This window comes from Trichomycterus rosablanca, chromosome 19 (assembly GCF_030014385.1).
Source record: "Trichomycterus rosablanca isolate fTriRos1 chromosome 19, fTriRos1.hap1, whole genome shotgun sequence".
Classification (NCBI taxonomy): Eukaryota; Metazoa; Chordata; class Actinopteri; order Siluriformes; family Trichomycteridae; genus Trichomycterus; species Trichomycterus rosablanca.
The window spans coordinates 24294916-24315384 of NC_086006.1; the positions used below are offsets into that span (position 1 = coordinate 24294916).

At 38.1% G+C, this 20469-nt stretch overlaps 1 protein-coding gene across 1 annotated transcript; it reads left to right on the plus strand.

Moving 5' to 3' along the window:
• Window positions 1-1502: 1502 nt before the first annotated feature.
• Window positions 1503-19600, plus strand: abcg2a (ATP-binding cassette, sub-family G (WHITE), member 2a). Its single transcript, XM_063015644.1, has 16 exons — window positions 1503-1554; window positions 3139-3300; window positions 6649-6708; window positions 7316-7430; window positions 8539-8691; window positions 9044-9201; window positions 9361-9512; window positions 10538-10639; window positions 10733-10983; window positions 11700-11782; window positions 12572-12661; window positions 13466-13590; window positions 14199-14353; window positions 14475-14564; window positions 14655-14755; window positions 17761-19600. Coding segments are annotated over exons 1-16 (1950 nt in total). The 5' UTR covers window positions 1503-1552; the 3' UTR covers window positions 17912-19600.
• The last annotated feature ends 869 nt before the right edge of the window (window positions 19601-20469 follow it).

Consider the following 20469-nt stretch of genomic DNA (forward strand, 5'->3'; position numbering starts at 1 on the left):
ACTAGCCAAAACAATGTTCAGAACTGCATGCTCAGCTTGTAAGCTGTGCGAAGTAAAGAAATATTAGAACTCATATAAACATAAGTGTAACTAACATCTATCATTCGGGAGGCACAGTGGCTAAGTGGGTAGCACTGTCACCCCACAGCAAGGAGGTCCTGGGTTTGATCCCCAGGTGGGGCGGTCCAGGTCCTTTCTATGTGAAGTTTGCATGTTCTCCCCGTGTCTGCATGGGTTTCCTCCGGGTGCTCTGGTTTCCTCCCACAGTCCAATGACATGCAAGTGAGGTTAATTGGAGATACTAAATTGTCCATGACTGTGTTCGATATAACCTTGTGTGAACTGATGAATCTTGTGTAATGAGTAACTACCGTTTCTGTCATGAATGTAACCAAAGTGTAAAATATGATGTTAAATCCTAATAAACAAACAAACATCTAACAATCCTGTATTGTCTCCTTAAGAAAGTGAGTTATAACTCGTTTTCTATTCTGTTTGTCGTATTTCTCACCAACGTCCAACACCAACGAGAGAAAAAAAATGATATTTCATTTTAAAAGCAGGATTTATTGGTTTTCAGTGGGAGGACTGCTGTTGATTGCTAGGATTTATAGTGGGAGCAGAGTCCAGGTAGGAAACACTTGTTCAAACACACCTCACCGTTTTATTCATCGCTCTGACCCTTAACATATTTGTGTAATGTCAGAATGACTACAATAAAGCAGAGCTGCTGATTGCCCTTTATGAAACCCCGTTTCATAACCAGGTGTTTTGTAACGTGCTATTTTTACATATGGCATGAAAATATATGTACGTTACATCACATTTGCAGCATTTAGCAGACACTTTTATCCAAAGCAACTTACAGTTACGACCAAATACAATGTGAACAAAGCAACTGAGGGTTAAGGGCCTTCCTCAGGGGCCCAACAGTGGCGGTATTGGGGATTGACCCAGCAACCTTCTGATTACTAGTCCAGTTCTTTAAACGATGAGCTATGACTGCCCATATTATAATATGTACATTATAATATATGAATGTGCAGGATAGCCTGACATTTATCTTATATACACGTAAACGTCTGTGTTTCTATCTAACAGGGTGGCAGGGTGGCATGGTGGCACGGTGGGAAGCACTCTCGCCTCACAGCAAGAAGGTCCTGGGTTCGATCCACAGGTGGGGCGGTCTGGGTCCTTTCTGTGTGGAGTTTGCATGTTCTCCCCGTGTCTGTGTGGGTCCAAAGACGTGCAAGTGAGGTGAATTGGAGATACAAAATTGTCATGACTGATTTGAACTGATGAATCTTGTGTAAGCAGTAATGACCTGTCCTGTCATGAATGTAACCAAAGTGTAAAACATGACATTAAAATCTCCTCATGTATCACGCTCATATTAGGCACGTGAGGTTGTTATATTCTGGGTATAGACGTCAGGCACGTGAAGTGGGAGGTCTCGCGCGAGCAGTTGTTCTTGCGCGCGCACCCAATACCGTTATTCGCTCTATGCAGAGGAACGCGAGGAGACGCGCGAGCCTTTAACCTCACATCTGTAATGTAAGTCACTGTAATTGTATTATTGCACATTCAGTTTGGTTCATATGTTTTATATGTAATTATTATGAGCTTTATCGTGTTAAGTAATGAGGAAGAATCTCTTGCTCATTATAAGCCTTAATTCCTTGTATGGATGTTGGATTTTTTAAAATAAAAATGGATTGACATAGTCTAAGTAATGAAATATACAAAATGATGTATAATAAATAGTTCTAAGTACGAATATTAATTGTAATTAATCAATATATAAAGCAGGCAATTATAGACAGACCGCAACAAAGTCGCACAGTGATCCGCATGACTGAAGAGCGCTTGTGTTTAAAAGCATCACTTGGTAAAACATCTGCATTTAAAGTCAAAAGTTTACACAGACTGACACAGTCGCCTCACAGGAAGCAGGTCCTGCCTTCGATTTCTGTGGTTCTTTCTGTGTGGAGTTTGCATGTTCTCCCCGTGTCTGTGTGAGTTTCCTTCAGGAGCTCTGGTTTCCTCCCACAGTCCAAAGACGTGCAAGTGAGGTGAATTGGAGATACAAAATTGTCCATGACTGTGTTTGATATTGAACTTGTGAACTGATGAATCTTGTGTAACCAGTAACTACCTGTTCTGTCATGAATGTAACCAAAGTGTGTAAAACATGACGTTAAAATCCTAACAAATAAATAAATAAATAAATACACAGACTTGTAAGAGACGTGTGTGTCTTGAGATTCAGTCATTCTTGAGATTTTGTTCCCCCTTTTACTGCGACAAATGACTGGAAGACTCACGTCTTTGTCCAAAATCTTCAATGCATGTAAATAAATGTTAAATGTTTTTAAGGATTTTTTTCTTTAAGTAGAGTAAATCCTAACAAGTCCTTTTTTGTTTGTTCATTAGGATTTTAATGTCATGTTTTACACTTTGGTTACATTCATGACAGGAACGGTAGTTACTCATTACACAAGGTTCATCAGTTCACAAGGTTATATTAAACACAATCATGGACAATTTTTTATCTCCAGGTCTCCTCACTTGCACGTCTTTGGACTGTGGGAGGAAACCCACTTGGACACGGGGAGAACATGCAAACTCCACACAGAAAGGACCTGGACCGCCCCACCTGGGGATCGAACCCAGGACCTTCTTTCCCCTAACAAGTCCTAGAATAAGACGAGATCTTACAAATAAGCATTAAACAAATTAGGTTTTATTTACATTAATTACTTATCTTACTGCTGCCCTATTATAATCCCACTTTGTGGAATGGCTTTCTAATTTCTAATTAATTGCTTATTATGTATTACTACAGCTGGTGCCTCTATAAGCCTCTGCCATCATTACTGTCTATATAAAAATCAAAACTTTACAGTGCACATCAAGATGGCAATCACAGTTAGCAGGTTTGGGGTGCAGATGTGAACCCTGTCTTCTTCTAAAGGATCCTTTAATGGCTAGTCAACTATGTTGCCTTTTTATGCCTAACATTGGGGCATGAGGACAGATAATATCCAAATTTCCCAAGAACCTTACAGCTTTAGAACACTTAATTTCAGTAACACTTATGATGAACACTGCTTCATAGTTTTTTTCTCAATTTTGCAGGATGTCAGAAAAAAGAGATGTGGATGGCATGGAGAAGGGGGGCCACTCCTCGTCATGTGGGGCCACGGTGAGCTTTCACAACATCCACTACCGTGTGGAATCTAGGAGTGGGATTCTTTGCAAACGCAAGACTGTCTACAAAGATATCCTTGTTAACCTCAAGTAAGTCCCGTCCACTGTGGCAGCATTTAGTCTTCACAAAACTGCATCCTCCATCTCAGTCTTCTGAGCTCAAAATCAGCTCTGGATAAAAGAAAAACAGAAATTATTACTGTAATTAATTACAAATATATTATCTCAATCATGAGTGGAAAGAAAATATTCCAGTTCTTTGAGGAATGAAGAATGGTGAGATACATTTTGTGTTGCTTAGGGTTCCGGACTCGTATCATTATGGGGCTTTCCCCATGTGCTAAACAATTGGTAGCAGATATTGTTGGCTGAAGTCATTATTTGGCTTCCTCCCAACATGAGTCTCACCAAATATAGAAATTTGACTTATAAGACTATATTGCTTCAATCCATTGTGCTGGTGTCCAGGTTTTGTGCTTCTTGCACCGAGTGTGTGTCAAAAAGGTCCCTTAAAAGTAACCCTTTAATAAATTCCTGCTTTGTTATGCCAAAAATGTAAGTTTTTTAGTCTGGGTGGTTATATAACGCTTGTAATCACTGTGTGGTGAAAAAGCATCTATTCTTTTTATTAAGCTTTAACTTGCAGCCAATATTCCTTATTGCTCAGAACATGTGTTTATGTTTGACATACACTCTCCCGACTTTTCACATGGATTTTACTAAAACAATAACTATAAAACGTTTTTGTAAAAGCAAATGTGTATTTAAAGATACTTAAAGGACAGAAGGGCAGTTATATTGAACATGCACCTGCATGCAAGTTTATTGATCGAAGGGACAAATGATTAACCAGTGTGAGACAAACGAGTACTCATGACAAAACGAGTGGCGGCTTTCTGAGTTTAATGTGCAGTAATTTTATTGTTTAAAGATTTTAACTTGAAGTTTTTCTGTGAAAGTAAGAAGATGGCCACATAACATATTTAACATATTTAACATATTTAATACACAGAGAAATAACTAAATGCAACGTTTTTATTTCATGTATATATAAAAATACAGTTGAAGGACAAATGAACTGACCTTTGATACTATAAAGGTGGTAGTAAGGAGTTAAGTACAGCGTGTACATGCAGTAAAACAAGTCCTGAATTTTTTGTTTATAACAAAAAGATATTTTAGTTCTTTGGGGCTCAAAGGAGGTAGAAATCTTCTGCTTAGTCTGTACTTTAGAATTTGCCATAAATATTCAGTGAGTTTTAAATGTTGGGATTTGGTAAGGCATAAAAGGCACCTGACCAGCACTTCTAAATAATTTTAGCAGTGTGTATGGGTGTGTATGGGTGTATTATTATCTTGGGTTCCGTTTTCTTTATTATCAGGAAAAAGTCATGTCTAGGTGCTGACATAAGCAGCAGAAAAATACAAAGAAGGATGAGAAATTTTTGTATGAATACACCAATGGCTGCTGTAAAGATGTAGCATGTCCGTAAACATGTCAGAGGAGGCATGTAAAAGTGTGTTAGGAACAGCAAGTTTACATGTTAAAAATGTAAAAGTAAGTGCAGTGCCTGGTCTTTAATAAAGAGCAGAAATGGGTTGGAGATGAAACATGGGCCTCCACAAAGATGTGAAATGTGGACGTGAGTGCATGCACAGTGCTTGGTTCTGATCTGGAATCTATGTGCTCATGCAAAAGCAGATCAAACAGTCAAAGGCAGCCACAGTCAGGTCAGGATATGCTTATTTATTAGGAACGGGATTATCCTGTCTTGTTTTAAACACACAAACACACTCGGCTGATTTCATATTTTTCTTAGTTATACAACTCATTGTCTTAGATAAAAGTGAGGTGAAACAATGAAAGAGGAAATTCTCATGCAGGGTCAGGTTAGGAACAGTTTCATAACATTTCCATTGTGTAATTTGGGATATTTTAGGCTCCTTGCCAATTCTGCCCTTCACCCCTCACCTCTTGTCACCAGGGTAGAGACTAAATACACAATTGGTTGTGCTCAAGGTTTACAATCAGCTGATTGGTAAAACATTACATTTATTTTTTATGCTTTTGATCAGATACAACATGGAAGCTAAAGCTAATTTTCTCAGACCCACTTTAGCCTGGAGATTTTACAATACACTTCAAATATATTAGAAATGTTCCTGTATATAATGTAAATACATTTTCAAGTTTCAAAACTTTTAACAATTACTTAAAATGAATGAGAAAATGTTCTCTTTATGGAGTGGTGAAATATGATTTAGTTTTAATTGCCACAATTATACAATTTTAGCAGTTTATAATCTCTGTGTAACATGCTGACACTGAACTCTTTATGACAAGGTAATATTTACATTAGGTAATACCATCCTAACATTAAAACAAGGCAGTAGTTCACAGATTTAAAAATGAATCAGCATTTCTGTAACCATGACTAAGCTAAAGTACTTCTGTAACCATGACTATGCTGTAGCATTTCAAAGAAAATGTTTGTGTAGTATTGTCCCATATTTGATGGATAAGAGTTAGCAGTGCATGTAACCCAATATTTACCTTCATTTATTTGGTAGACATTTTAAATAAATCTTTTCTTAATTCTCTACCCTTGGGTTGTGATATCTAATGACCACCTTTAACCTTGTTACGTAAATACTTCCAGTATTCATTCATTCGTTCATTCAGCATGTCAATCCAGTCATTATATTTAGCTCAACACACTTTAAAGACTTTAAACAACCCTTATCTGTATATATTATATAACAAACAATTGTATAGTGTTATTTTGATTATATAGTCATTGTGAACTTGTCCATTATTACTCTGTTGGATGTCCAGCTAGGGATGAAGGTGTCATCTTTGGGATTGTAACTTGCAATCCCCAAATGACCACGACAGTTATCACATCGGTAACACAAGTAATGACTGAGTGGATTATTGATCAGATTACAGTGTTACTAAAGTGCATACAGCAACCCTTTTAAATGTTTTTTTAAATGCTTAAAAGCTTTGTTTTTTGCTGTCATACCCCTACCAAAGATCATGGCAAGAAAAGATTAGTTTCAAATGGAATCTGGAATACAGTTTGTGAAAATGACTGGCTTTTTGAGTGTGTTAAATAAATAATACCAAAACGATGCCTGTTTGGGCATCTACATACAGACATTTCATTATCATTTATGCCATTTAGTAGACGCCTTATCTAAAGCTGCAGATAATTTTAGTCAAGCAATTGAGGGTTAAGGGCCTTGCTCAGGCGCACAACAATGGCAATTTGGTGATGGGGGGCATGAATCAGCAACCTTCTGGATATTTGTCCAGCGCTTCAACTGCTGAGCTTGGCTAAGGCCCCACGTTTTCAGTCTCTAGTTTGTGAGGATGTCACTGAATGAAGCAACAGTATTTATAATAATATTTTGGGTGTTTGTGTTCTCATCTAGTGGCATCATGAAGCCTGGACTGAATGCTATAATGGGAGCAACAGGGAGTGGAAAATCATCGTAAGTCTGTTAATCAGATTGTTTTCTCTTTTTTTTTTTTTTTTTTAATTTTCAACAGTCACTTTATCCTGGCCAGTGCCACAGTGGGTCCAGTTCCAACAGGATACAGTCGGCACAAAGTAGGAATACCCTAGACAGGGCACCTAGTGCTTTACAAGAGTAAGTCATGCAGTCAGATTTCATACTAACACAAACTGGCCTCAGTGTTGGTGATTTAAGTGTGTAACAGTTCTGCCTTTTATTATTTAAGCAAAATAAATGCATAAAAGGTTTTCCTGTTCAAATTACAATCTCAGAATAATAAACACAATCTCAAAAATACAATCTCAGCTCATAGCTGGTGCCTACAGACTGTAGCAGCTCTCAATTGGGATCAAGCATCAGCGTTTGAAAATTAATTTAAAGAACGTTTATAGCCTACAGCATTAATCAAACAGCGACTTCTATGTTTGTTATCAGTTTAGTGGTTAATCATTGACATCATCATTGACACTGTAAGTGTCTGCTGTGTATTTGAATATGAACAGACTGTATTATATTTTATTGTATATAAAAAGAATAGTACTTTTTTTATATCAAGATTGGGGTTGTAATGTGTTTTGTGAAGGTTTCTGGATGTGCTAGCCGCAAGGAAAGATCCCAAAGGTCTGTCTGGGGAAGTGCTGATTGATGGAGCACCACAGCCTCCCAACTTTAAATGTCTTTCCGGATACGTAGTACAGGTACACTGACTCACTCCATAGTTGATGAATCAGCATGCATGATCATTCTGTTCTACACATTTCCCATAAAAAAAAGCTGAATGATGATATCTAAATGATTTAAAATGCTTAAAAAAGGGAAGTGTCTCATTTTAAAAAGGGGAATTGTCATCAGTTTTGGTTTTAGTCAGTGTTTCTCACTAAGTTTATGAGCTGCATGACTAATCAAATTATTACTTTGTGTCAGCAGTTTGAATAGTTAGTAGGTCTGAATAGGTCAGAAGTTAACAAATACATGTAAAGGACAGATTTGTAAACACGTCCTTTAAAAAATCTAGTTATGTATGGAGTTATATAAGTTTATTGTGGGTAATACTTTGTATCTTAGCTCATTTTACCTTGATCAACTGCTTCTCATAGCTCTTAACAAGCTTTATTTTGCAACCAGAAAAATGTGATATCTTGTGATAGTTGAGATATGAGCTGCGTCCGAAATCACATACTTCCATACTGAACAGTACGCTAAAGCGGTTAGTATGTCCGAATACATAGTATACATTAAAAAGTATGTGAAAAATACCCGGGAGACCTACTGCCTGGGCAGCCATTTTTGAGTATGCAAACGATGCACACTTATGGTCCGATGATCTATCCCATAATGCAACTGAAGCTGTAAAGGCGTTCATAGTGAAGGAGAAAGATGGCGGAAAGCAAGTAAGACAAACATTAAACATGTTATGATTTAGTACAACCCTGAATAACGTTATGAGTAGCTTTGTGAGAACGGCAAAATAATTTAGTCAGATTTTAAAATTGTTATAACTGTGGCGATGAGATGTCATGCATCACGTGACGTTGGTAAGATGATGGGCGTAGTACGTACGAGGTTGCGGCATACTGCACACTTCTGTACTGAAAGAGCGTACTGCTTTACCAGCCGAGCAGCGCATACTGACTCGAATCTAGTACGTACTGTTTAAGTATGCTATTTCGCACGCAGCCTTAGATTTATCTGTATTTAGGAACATGCTCTAGTTCCTTTACTACTAAAAATACTGCTGTTAATTTAGAAAACATTTTGACAAGCATTTTGCATGTCACACCTCTGTCACTTGCTTTATGTCTGCAGGATGACGTGGTTATGGGGACGCTAACAGTGAGGGAGAATTTGCGGTTTTCAGCGGCACTGAGGCTGCCGATGTCATTCAGTCAGAAGGAGAAGGAGCAGAGAGTCCAGCGACTGATTGAAGAGCTGGGACTGACTAAAGTAGCGGATTCACGGGTACAGTGCACTAATATGGACACTTGCTACACACAGTGTAGTGTAACAGAACATAATACTCATTCCTTGGTATAAGTGGTAGCTCACTGGTTAAGGTACTGGACTAGTAATCATAAGGTTGAAGTTCAAGTCTCACCACCACCAATTTGCCGCTGTTGGACCCCTGTGCAAGGCTCTTAACCCTCAATTCCAGACAGCCACCATTAAAAATGTTTATAAATATTACACAACATCCTTTCAGAAATCCTGTCCGCTTATGTGAGCTAGCTTGCTAACATTCTGTGAAAAAAACATAGGCATGCACAGTATGGATGCTAATTTCATTTTCCACATTGCTGTATTATTATCACAGGTTGGCACACAGCTGATTCGTGGTATTTCAGGTGGTGAGCGGAAGAGGACCAACATTGGGATGGAGCTCATCATAGATCCGTCTGTTCTCTTCTTGGACGAACCCACAACAGGACTGGATGCTAGCACGGCTAACTCTGTACTGTCACTGCTGAAGAGGTGCACACATTTACATACATAAAGTGTGCAGTATGATATGAGTATGCATATGCACATGCTAAAGGGATATAAATTACGTTCTCCTCTGTAGTGTTTATTGTGTTGGTGCAATAAGCAGTTTGTGTGTGTAGCATGTGGTCAATTTGTCTGTTTTGACAGGATGTCCAATAATGGTCGGACCATTATCCTGTCCATCCACCAGCCCCGTTACTCCATCTACCGGCTCTTTGACTCACTGACGCTGCTGTCGGGGGGCAACATGATTTACCACGGTCCTGCTCAGAGTTCTCTCGACTATTTTAGTGAGATAGGTGAGAACAGATGCTTTAAAATCAATTATCTGTACAGACTTTTTTACACAGTTTATTAAATATTGATCCTAAATACTATCTGTTTGTGGTCAGGTGTTTGCATTAAATTACATGAACAAGTATATAAAATTAATTAGACTTAATGAATGATATGCTTTAATCTTTGTGGAAACTGTTTGATAAAGGCTCTTTTCTCTTCTAGCATGACTATACCCCCATCCTTCATTAAATATTGTTGTAAACAAATTTTAAACAGTACTGTGGTCAAGACCTCCATTTCCAGGCCCTATTGGCTGTGTAGTATTTCATGGGCTTTAACTGAAACATAGGAAGTAACCTTCAGGAAAGTCTGGTCTGATGTGGATCAGGTTTTGATAATGGGGCACTTGTGAGCACCTCTGCTAGGGGAATTCCAAAAACACATAAACAAGACACTCAGCGTCCTCACCCTCTAAAATTGATAATAGAAAAAAGCTGCTTTTGGTGGTGACTGAGCTGTATTTTTTAATAATGATTTCTCCCTAAAACTTGATTTATATCCACTTGTAGCTTTGCTGGTTAAAATCCAGTATAATTGGGATGAATAATCAATACATGACAGTGCTCAGGTGGTGCAGCTGTACAAATACTGGTACAAATCCCCAGCGGTACTATTGGCTGTTTAGTGATTTACATACAGATATGATTGACTATGCTTGTGTGTGGGAAGGGGGAAGGTTTGGGGTCCGAGGCTTTACAATAAATTTGTGTCCCATGTCCTGTTAGAATCAGAAGCTTTATTTGCCAAGTATGCTCACACATACAAGGAATTTGACTTTGGTTATACGGATGCTTGCATTGCATGAAAAATACAACAAAAACAGTATTATCACACACAGCTCACTTTTAAACACATTCATACCTGTAAACATTCACATGTCCAATCCACATTGTGGGCTAAAAGGTGCAGTTAGTCTTTTGTGCAATACAAAAAATATATATACATAGCAAATTAGTAGTGAGCTAATGTTCTTTGTGTTACTCAGGATACACCTGTGAACCCCATAACAACCCTGCTGATTTCTTCCTGGATGTCATCAATGGAGTCTTTGTAGCAGAATCTCAAGACAAAGCACAGGATAATAACGGTAGTTTTTATACTCACACGTTGTTTGCTTGTTCAGTGCAGTTCATCCTGTGTGAACTTAAGCTATGATAGCACGCTTTATGCATTGGCGCAGAGCTGGATGCCAGGCAGGATGTCTCTTCACGTCAGAACATCGAGGATCGACTGGTGGAGAAGTACAAGCAGTGGTCAAACTACAAGCAGACCGAAGATGAGCTGGAGAAAATCATTCAGGGCCGTCAGGGCATTGGGCAGCCAAAGTCTCGCACCATTACCTACAACACATCCTTTAGTCACCAGTTTAAATGGGTGCTGAGGAGGACGTTCCGCAACCTCGTGCTCAATCCTCAGACCTCAGTTGCTCAGGTGAGGTTCTGATTTTAACACGACTCTCATCTCATGTTTGGGCTCATCAGTGTGAATTGAATGTATGCGGGCGGCACGGTGGCTAAGTGGGTAGCACTGTTGCCTCACAGCAAGAAGGTCCTGGGTTCGATCCCCAGGTGGGGCGGTCCGGGTCCTTTCTGTGCGGAGTTTGCATGTTCTCCACGTGTCTGCGTGGCTTTCCTCTGGGTGGTCCGGTTTCCTCCCACAGTCCAAAAACATGCCACCAGGCTAATTGGAGACACTGAATTGTCCTATATGACCAGGGCAGTGATAGCTCAGTGGTTAAGGTACTGGACTAGTAAACAGAAGGTTGCCGGTTCAAGCCCCGCCACCACCAAGTTGCCACTGTTGGGTCCCTGAGCAAGACCCTTAACCCTCAATTGCTCATCGTGTTCAGCTCATTGTGTAAGTCGCTTTGGATAAAAGCGTCTGCTAAATGCTGAAATTGTCAAATGTAAAATATGCACCTAGCCGCTAGGATGCACAAACCAGTGAATTGTAGTGCCGGTCCCAAGCCCGGATAAAATAGGGAGGGTTGTGTCAGGAAGGGCATCCGGCTTAAAAATTGTGCCAAATCAATGTGGATCACGATCCGCCGAGAGCCGACCCCGCAGCCGAACGGAACAAAGGTCGAGGAAGAAGAAGAAGTGTGAATTGAATGTATTGAATAGCTCCTGATCATATTTATTTTACAGATTGCCGTCACCTTTTTCTTAGCTCTGGTTGCCGGTGCCATTTTTTACGGCGTGCAGTCCAATTTAAGCGGAATTCAGAACAGGTAGGAAGCTTACAACAACTAAATGCAGCATGTGTTGTATGATCAGGATCTTTTGGGGAACCTTTTCTGAGCACTTTGTATAGCTGAAACATATATTGAATAATTAAACACGATGTAAGAATAATTTTTATAAACGTCTTCATCCTGGTCAGGTTGAAGCGGGTCGGGTTTTACCAGGAAACACTGAGTGCAACCCTGGTGCAATTCATTGCATGGCTTCAGCCACCCCACCCCTGGCTAGCCGATAACACTACTCCAATTTAAACCTGGATTTGTTGTGGGCTAGCCTTATAATCCACTGCACCCACTGATCACTCGTTTGCTTGTTTTATACATTTTGTTTTATTTTAATTTGTGAATTCTCTTATATCCTCAATAATTATAAATGATCAGATGAGTTTATCCTTTACTTCATATTTATATTACCAATGATTTAAACTATATTTGATACGTGTTTTTGATAAGTTACGTTAAACGTACTTCATTAGGTTTGGTTTTTAAAATATTTTGTGTGTAAGCTTAAGCTAATTACTTAATTAGGCGTTTTTTTGACCTTTGTTCCTATCTTTACCAGGGGTGCCAATAAATCTTTGCTGACATTTCTGTCTGTTATGTACAATGAGAAAACTGTTGTTTCTTACACATTTTTAGTGTAAAAAAAATGCAAAACTGAAGAAATCATTATAAACGTATGTCTTATAATGTGGACTAGGCCTCAGTTTTTTCTGTTCTGTATCTCTGTGCATGCTTGGCTTGAGTTGTGAGTATTAACTTGATCTCTTATTGTAGGATAGGTTCCCTGTTCTTCATCACCACTAACCAGTGTTTCAGCTCGCTCTCCTCTGCTGAACTTTTCATTACAGAACGAAAGCTTTTCCTGTGAGTGGAGACGAAGCAAACATACACTCATATCTCATTTTCACAATATATATAGAAGCTCTGTGATTACGTTTCTGTGTCAGCAGGCCACCGCATAGCTGAATGGTGATAATTTCTGCTTTGTTTAGACTCTCAGTCTCAGTCATTCTCGGTTCTTGGTCACTAGGCATAAAATGTGTGGTATTAGGGAAAAGCTTTCAGACTCGTTTTATATGTTGACCCCTGTTTTCAGAGCCGCTTAACCTGGTTCATGACACTTGGGTAGTTTCTTTAATAGCCTTTGAATATGTTAAATGCTTTAACATACAGTATTTTACCACTCTGTGTAACTCTTATATTTACTGCATTTAGCAGATGCTTATATTTAAAGCAACTTACGTACATTACAATTACAGTATACAGTCTGAGCAATTGAGGGTTAAGAGCCTTGCTGTGGTGGGGCTTGAACCAGCAAACTTCTGATTACTAGTCCAGTACCTTAACCACTAGGCTACTGCTCTTCTTTAGACCAATCTCACACAACATTAGTTTTGCAGATATTTCTTTATATGTTCTGCACACAATTAGCTTTTTGCTTCATTCACTGATGTATTGTGGTGTAAGATGTATTGACTATATGATGGCCTATAAAACACAGCTGTATTAGCTTTGTCACTTCAATGCAAAATTAAAATATGCAAACGTTAGACACCAAACAGATCACATAGGATAAAAAAGGCTGCCAAATTGTTTCTATTATTAAGAACACTGTAGATATCAGCTAGGTTTAAAATGTTTTTATATCAATTCTCCTTCTTCCTGCAGACATGAGTATGTCAGCGGTTACTACAGGCTGTCGGTGTATTTCCTGAGTAAACTGCTCTCCGATATTATCACACTGCGTACTTTTCCAGCTATCATCTTCAGCTCTGTGGCCTACTGGTTAATAGGTAACACACACACTCACACACTCACTCACACACACACACACACACACTCACACACACATAATGACCCATAAAAACAAATATACTGATACTGTGTGCACAGCAGACCCTCTGCACAAACCAAATTTTAGTCTGGACATTTTAATTTTCAGGTGACCATACTTGGCAAAGGAAATATTTTATAGAAAACATAATAAAGCATGCGCTTTGTTTTATTAAAGCATTTATATCAAAAGGAATTTCCTAGTCATTTAGACGGTGCACTAACAAACTAAAGGTCACATTTACTTACATGTAATAAAAAATCAGTAATAAATAAGGAGACAAACTTATTTTAATCAGTATAAAACTAAATAAAGTCTGAACTGTTTGAAATATTGAGTGTTGAATGTACGTAGATGATGAATTGCTGTGTGAATCTGTGTCACTGCTATTTGTGGTTAGACAATATTTAGCCATAGGATTGCTAGCAAGCTGTTTACTGTTTGGTCAAATTCCTTTAACTAAAGCCAGTTGCCAAGTTTGCTAGTTGTAATATTTGGACACCATTACTTTTATTACAAAACAAAATTTGTTTGCTTATAAGTAACACCAGTACGTTTTTCTTGCAGGGTATAAAGCTGATGTTGGTGCATTTTTCTACTTTATGCTCTCTGTTGCCATGACCGCATATACAGCCACAGCGATGACCATGGCCATCTCTGCTGACCAAAGCGTTGTAGCAATCGCTAACATCTTTATGACTATTAGCTTTGTGTTCATGATGGTGAGAATGCACATATACTGTACACACACAAAAAAAGGATTTCTTTTTTTATTTATTCATTTTCAATGTAATTGTGCATTAGTGTGTTTAAATATGGGTTTGTGTGTGTGTGTGTGTTTAGATTTTTTCAGGTCTACTGGTAAATTTGACCAGTATTGCCGACTGGCTGAGCTGGTTTAAATACCTAAGCATCCCTCGCTATGGTCTTACTGTAAGCATCAAATCAGATCATTAATCATTATGTTTAAATAATGTGTGATTTAGTATTTAGTGAGTATAATGTTGAAATGAATGTTTTCAGGCTCTCCTTGTGAATGAGATTGTTGGACTGCAATTCTGTGACCCTCGTCCTCCTTCAACTATTCAACCTGGCTTCAATATTACTCTGCCACCTTTAAATATGTAAGTAGTATTAAAACACACACACACACACACACACACACACACACACACACACACACACATATATACAGTGGGGTCATAAAGTATTTAGTCAGCCACTGATTGTGCAGGTTCTCCTACTTAGAAAGATGAGAGAGGTCTGTAATTTTCATCATAGCTACACTTCAACTATGAGAGACAAAATGAGGGAAAAAAATCCAGGAAATCACATTGTAGGATTGTTAAAGAATTTATTTGTAAATTATGGTGGAAAATAAGTATTTGGTCACCCACAAACAAGCAAGATTTCTGGCTCTCACAGAGCTGGAACTTCTTGTTTAAGAAGCTCTTCTGTCCTCCACTCGTTACCTGTATTAATGGCACCTGTTTGACCTCGTTATCTGTATAAAAGACACCTGTCCACAGCCTCAAACAGTCAGACTCCAAACTCAACCATGGCCAAGACCAAAGAGCTGTCGAAGGACACCAGGAAGAAAATTGTAGACCTGCACCAGGCTGGGAAGAGTGAATCTACAATAGGCAAGCAGGTTGGTGTGAATAAATCAACTGTGGGAGCAATTGTAAGAAAATGGAAGACATACAAGACCATTGATAATCTCCCTTGGGGTCAAGATCTCATCCCGTGGGGTCAAAATGATCATGAGAATGGTGAGCAAAAATCCCAGAACTGCACGCAGGGACCTGATGAATGACCTGCAGAGAGCTGGGACCAAAGTAACAAAGGCTACCATCAGTAAACACACTACGCCGAGAGGGACTCAAATCCTGCAGTGCCAGGCGTGTCCCCCTGCTTAAGCCAGTACATGTCCAGGCCCGTCTGAAGTTTGCCAGAGAGCATATGGATGATCCAGAAGAGGATTGGGAGAATATCATGTGGTTTTTGGTAAAAACTCAACTTGTTGTGTTTGGAGGAAGAAGAAAAACCCAAGAACACCATACCTACTGTGAAGCATGGGGGTGGAAACATCATGCTTTGGGGCTGTTTTTCTGCAAAGGGGACAGGACAACTGATCCGTGTTAAGGGAAGAATGAACGGGGCCATGTATCGTGAGATTTTAAGCCAAAATCTCCTTCCATCAGTGAGAGCATTGAAGATGGAACGTGGCTGGGTCTTCCAGCATGACAATGATCCCAAACACACCGCTCGGGCAATGAAGGAGTGGCTCCGTAAAAAGCATTTCAAGGTCCTGGAGTGGCCTAGCCAGTCTCCAGACCTCAACCCCATAGAAAATTTGTGGAGTCCGTGTTGCCCAGCAACAGCCCCAAAACATCACTGCTCTAGAGGAGATCTGCATGGAGGAATGGGCCAAAATACCAGCTACAGTGTGTGCAGACCTGGTGAAGACTTACAGGAAACGTTTCACCTCTGTCATTGCCAACAAAGGTCATGTTACAAAGTATTGAGTTGAACTTTTGTTATTGACCAAATACTTATTTTCCACCATAATTTACAAATAAATTCTTTAAAAATCCTACAATGTGATTTCCTGGATTTTTTTTTTCTCATTTTGTCTCTCATAGTTGAAGTGTACCTATGATGAAAATTACAGACCTCTCTCATCTTTCTAAGTAGGAGAACCTGCACAATCAGTGGCTGACTAAATACTTTTTGGCCCCACTGTATGTAGTCCATGGGCAAATAACATTAAACAAAGTTTACAGTGTTACATATAGCTCCATAGTGTGTATTAAACATACAACTATTAGTTAACACTATAACGGTCAGTGTTTGGGTGGCACAGCAGTAAAACACATCAGCCCACTACAACTGTGATCAGGGATTTAAGGTGCTATCAACCGGTTAGCATAAATACTTCAAATCAGGTATAGAAACGAGTATGATCTGCTTTGGAAACTTTTAGTAACTGTAAAATATATCACTATGATATAACAATATCATTAAAAAAGTAAATAACTATTGCAATACTTAACTCAATAAACGAGAAGTAACTGTAACACTGTGACGCAAAATTATAGAACAATGGTTTAAAATGGTGGATAAAAGTGGTTTAAAAAAAAAAAAGGAAGAGCAGAAGAATTTAGTTGGGAGACACAAAGCCTAGAAATGTAAATAAAAGAACAGCAAAAATAAGTTAATAGCTTAAAATGTTTTAAAAGAACCACAAATAAAAGATTATTGTTAATTACAAGTAAAAATAATTTATACATTTTTGAAGTGTATTTAGACGTTGGCAAGTGGGTGTTGTATGAGTGATATTACCAATACCAAACTGTAAGGTTGTAAGCAGACCTGGTGAAGGAACCTGGATTATTCTTCATGATGTGGTGTCCTTCACCTCTGCCTTGTCCATAATTTCCTTGTGACAGGACGGATGGGTGGGCCGTTATTTATTACCTAATAAATCTACCAATACAACATTAACTACTGACTGTAACACCTTAGCATACTTACTAGCTTAAGAAATGCCAACAGACCTAACATGTAGTATAATGCAGCAATCAGATTTCGAATGAGTGCGTATAAAAAACAAAAAACATTAAAGCTAATTAGTTGAAACATTAAATATTTTTGTTTTGCACTGTTTCTATTAAATGCTGATCTAAATCATTGCTGTTTATTTTTATTTCATTTTCGGAATTTAATGTAAATGTAATGATTTTTCGGTTTGTAAATGTAATGATACAATCTTAAAAGTCACAAATGAATGTAACATCACAGTCTAACACAACACAGCAAGAAGGTCCTGGGTTCGATTCCCAGGTGGAGCGGTCCAGGTCTTTTCTGTGTGGGGTTTGCATGTTCTCCTCGTGTCTGTGTGGGTTTCCTCCAGGAGCTCCGTTTTCTCCCACAGTCCAAAGACGTTCAAGTGAGGTTAATTGAAGATGCTAAATTGTCCATGACTGTGTTTGACATTAAACTTGTGAACTGGTGAATCTTGTGTAATGAGTAACTACCGTTTCTGTCATGAATGTATCTAAAGTGTGTAAAACATGGCGTTAAAATCCTAATAAATAAATACATTGTGAATGTTGATTGGTTACAGCTGTAAATCAGGAGAAGAATTCCTGGAAGAGCAAGGCATCGACTACTCTACATGGGGAATGTGGCAGAACAACGTGGCTCTGGCCTGCATGTTCATCATATTTATGAGCATTGCATACCTGAAACTGCGCTTCATTAAGAAATTCACATAGACAAACACTTATACATGCATGCAGCTCTTACTTTATGTCTGTAACCTCATACACTGTCCATTCGTTTAAGAGAAAACGCAACATTTCTGTGGGGTTTCACACACTTTCATCCAAGATTCATACTGCTGGATATTTTTTTATATTTATATTCAGGGAAACTGTTTTGTTAAGAAAAGCTAAGAAAGACACGTGTCAGTTGCTGTACAAATCAGATAAGATAGCCTTATATTATTCAGTGCAGAAAACATCTATAATTCTTTGCTCTTGATTTATCTTCACTACCCCCGTCGTCTTCATGGCACCACCTCTTTATTATCAGCCACACCAGTTTCATGTTCATTAGCACTACATTTACATTTACATTTAAGTCTATGCCTCATGTTTGTCAAATCAGTGCTGGAGTTCTTGATGGGTTTATTCTATCTCTTTGTGGACGTCACAGATTCTGTGAACAGCGGAACAAAGCAAACTAGAATGGCAGTCGATTTTCAACCAGTCAGCACAAACAGAAAGTAAATATAAAAATAACAATATTTTGTTGTATAACAAGTTCCTTCTTCAAATTATTTTATACAAGCCCTAGTTTGTGTTGGAATGTTGGAACTTCTTTAAATTCATTCTGTTCTTTAAAAGGTTATGGAAGTGGAGATCTACTTTGTAATCTGCACTCCAGAAGTTTACAAAAGGGTTCAGCCATGTTCAAATCTGGTTATTGAGGAGGCCAACATGAAAACAGCTTGTTTAAAGTAGTTTTTTTTTCTTGTTCTCACAGGTTCAGGTTATGCATACTTGTGCCTTAGCCATAAATTCCAGTTTTGTGGAGTTTACAACTCTCAGATTTTGTGAAAACCGGTTCACAGTGGTGCTTATTTCATTCAATCTATCTGTCAGTGAGTTTCAGCTCGAAAGGTTCCTGGTCCTGTCTTTTGATGCTGCTTGTCCATGTTTAAAAAACACTGCCATTACTTTTGAGATAATTTCATTTAAAACAATCATTTTTCAGTTTCTGCACCTGATGCTTTTACAATTCACATAACAGTCTACCAGAAAGAAAATTTGGAGATGGGTGATTAAAAACTTGTAGAATTTGGTAGGAATCCCTCAATAGTTATTTATAGGCATGTAGTGTGCATGCTGTACATGAGAGTGGGATAGTTGCATTTAACAGTTAATGTTGATGGTGTGGGACATACCATAAGTAACTTATGAATACCACATTGTAATAATTTTTATTATTTAAGTAGCTGGTAAAAACCAAAGAAGAAGTAAAAATTGATCATGTATCTACACTCCCCAGTTTGTTTATGTTTTCGAATTATTAGTTTATTTTAGTTTGTGGTTCTCTTGTTCTAGCTTTATTCTGTTTCATATATTTGTGTTGCCACAAGTTTGATTTTTGTAATTTATGCACTATTTTGTAGACAAGTGTTCAGTTTACATTTAAATTTGCCTTAATATTAAACAATTATAAAGCTGTTGATGCTCTGTTGGATTGAATATGTTGTAATAATATTGTATCTGTTAAAAATGGTGTGAACTGAACACTAAAGAATGCAAACACATTAATACCTGTGATAAAGATGTTCACATTTTTTGTGATTCAGCCTTATTATTTAACTTCAATATCTGATGTACAATAATTTTGTTCATTTGTGAGGAATTTAATAAAATTATGTAATTTTGTTAAAAGAGCTCTCATTATCTTGGTTATAAAAAGCAATGTATTTCTTTATTGTATTGTTGTAGTTCTTTTGTACTTCTTGTTTGTGGTTAACAGTAGTGCTTTCCTTTTTTGCTGAAGTTTGCAGCACTGAAAATGGCTAAAGTAAAAACTACACAAAATTTCCTGGGACAAAATTAAAAAAAAAGAAAAAACCAAAATATTAAAATAAAATTCAGTGGTGTTCTTAAAATTAGGTATTTAAAAAAGCAGCAGAACAGTGTTTGTAACAAAGCTGCAAGCTAGTGTGTGTTGCAAAGTTTGTTGTAAGCCTGCTACTGGTACAGTATTTGTTACAAAGCTAAGAGAGAGTATTTATGACATGGGGAAGTATTTTTTTAAAACTTGGTCAGTATTTGGAGCAATGCCAGGATATAGTACTGTGTGTGTCACTGCCGAGTGTTAAATACATTTTGGTTGATATTCATGTGTTTGACAAATGCTTCATAAGTCACACATTTACATTTTCAGCATTTTGCGGACGCCTTTATCCAAAGTGACTTACATTTACTGTATACAGTCTGAGCAATTGAGGGTTAAGGGCCTTGCTCAAAGACCGAATAGCAGAGTAGTGGGGCTTGAACCAGCAACCTTCTGATTTCTAGTCCAGTACTAGGCTACTAGTAACCAGTACTAGTACCACTAGGCTACTGCTAGTCACACAGGATACAGTTCAAACAAATAAAGTTTAAGGGCCTTGCTAAGGACTCATACTGGTAGCCTAGTTGGGCCACTCAACATAATTTTCCTTAAATCACCAATCCACTAATGTCCCAGTAACAGATGGGTTAAAGTTACTGACATTTGAAACGGGGCAAAGTACTGAATCTGACGTCAG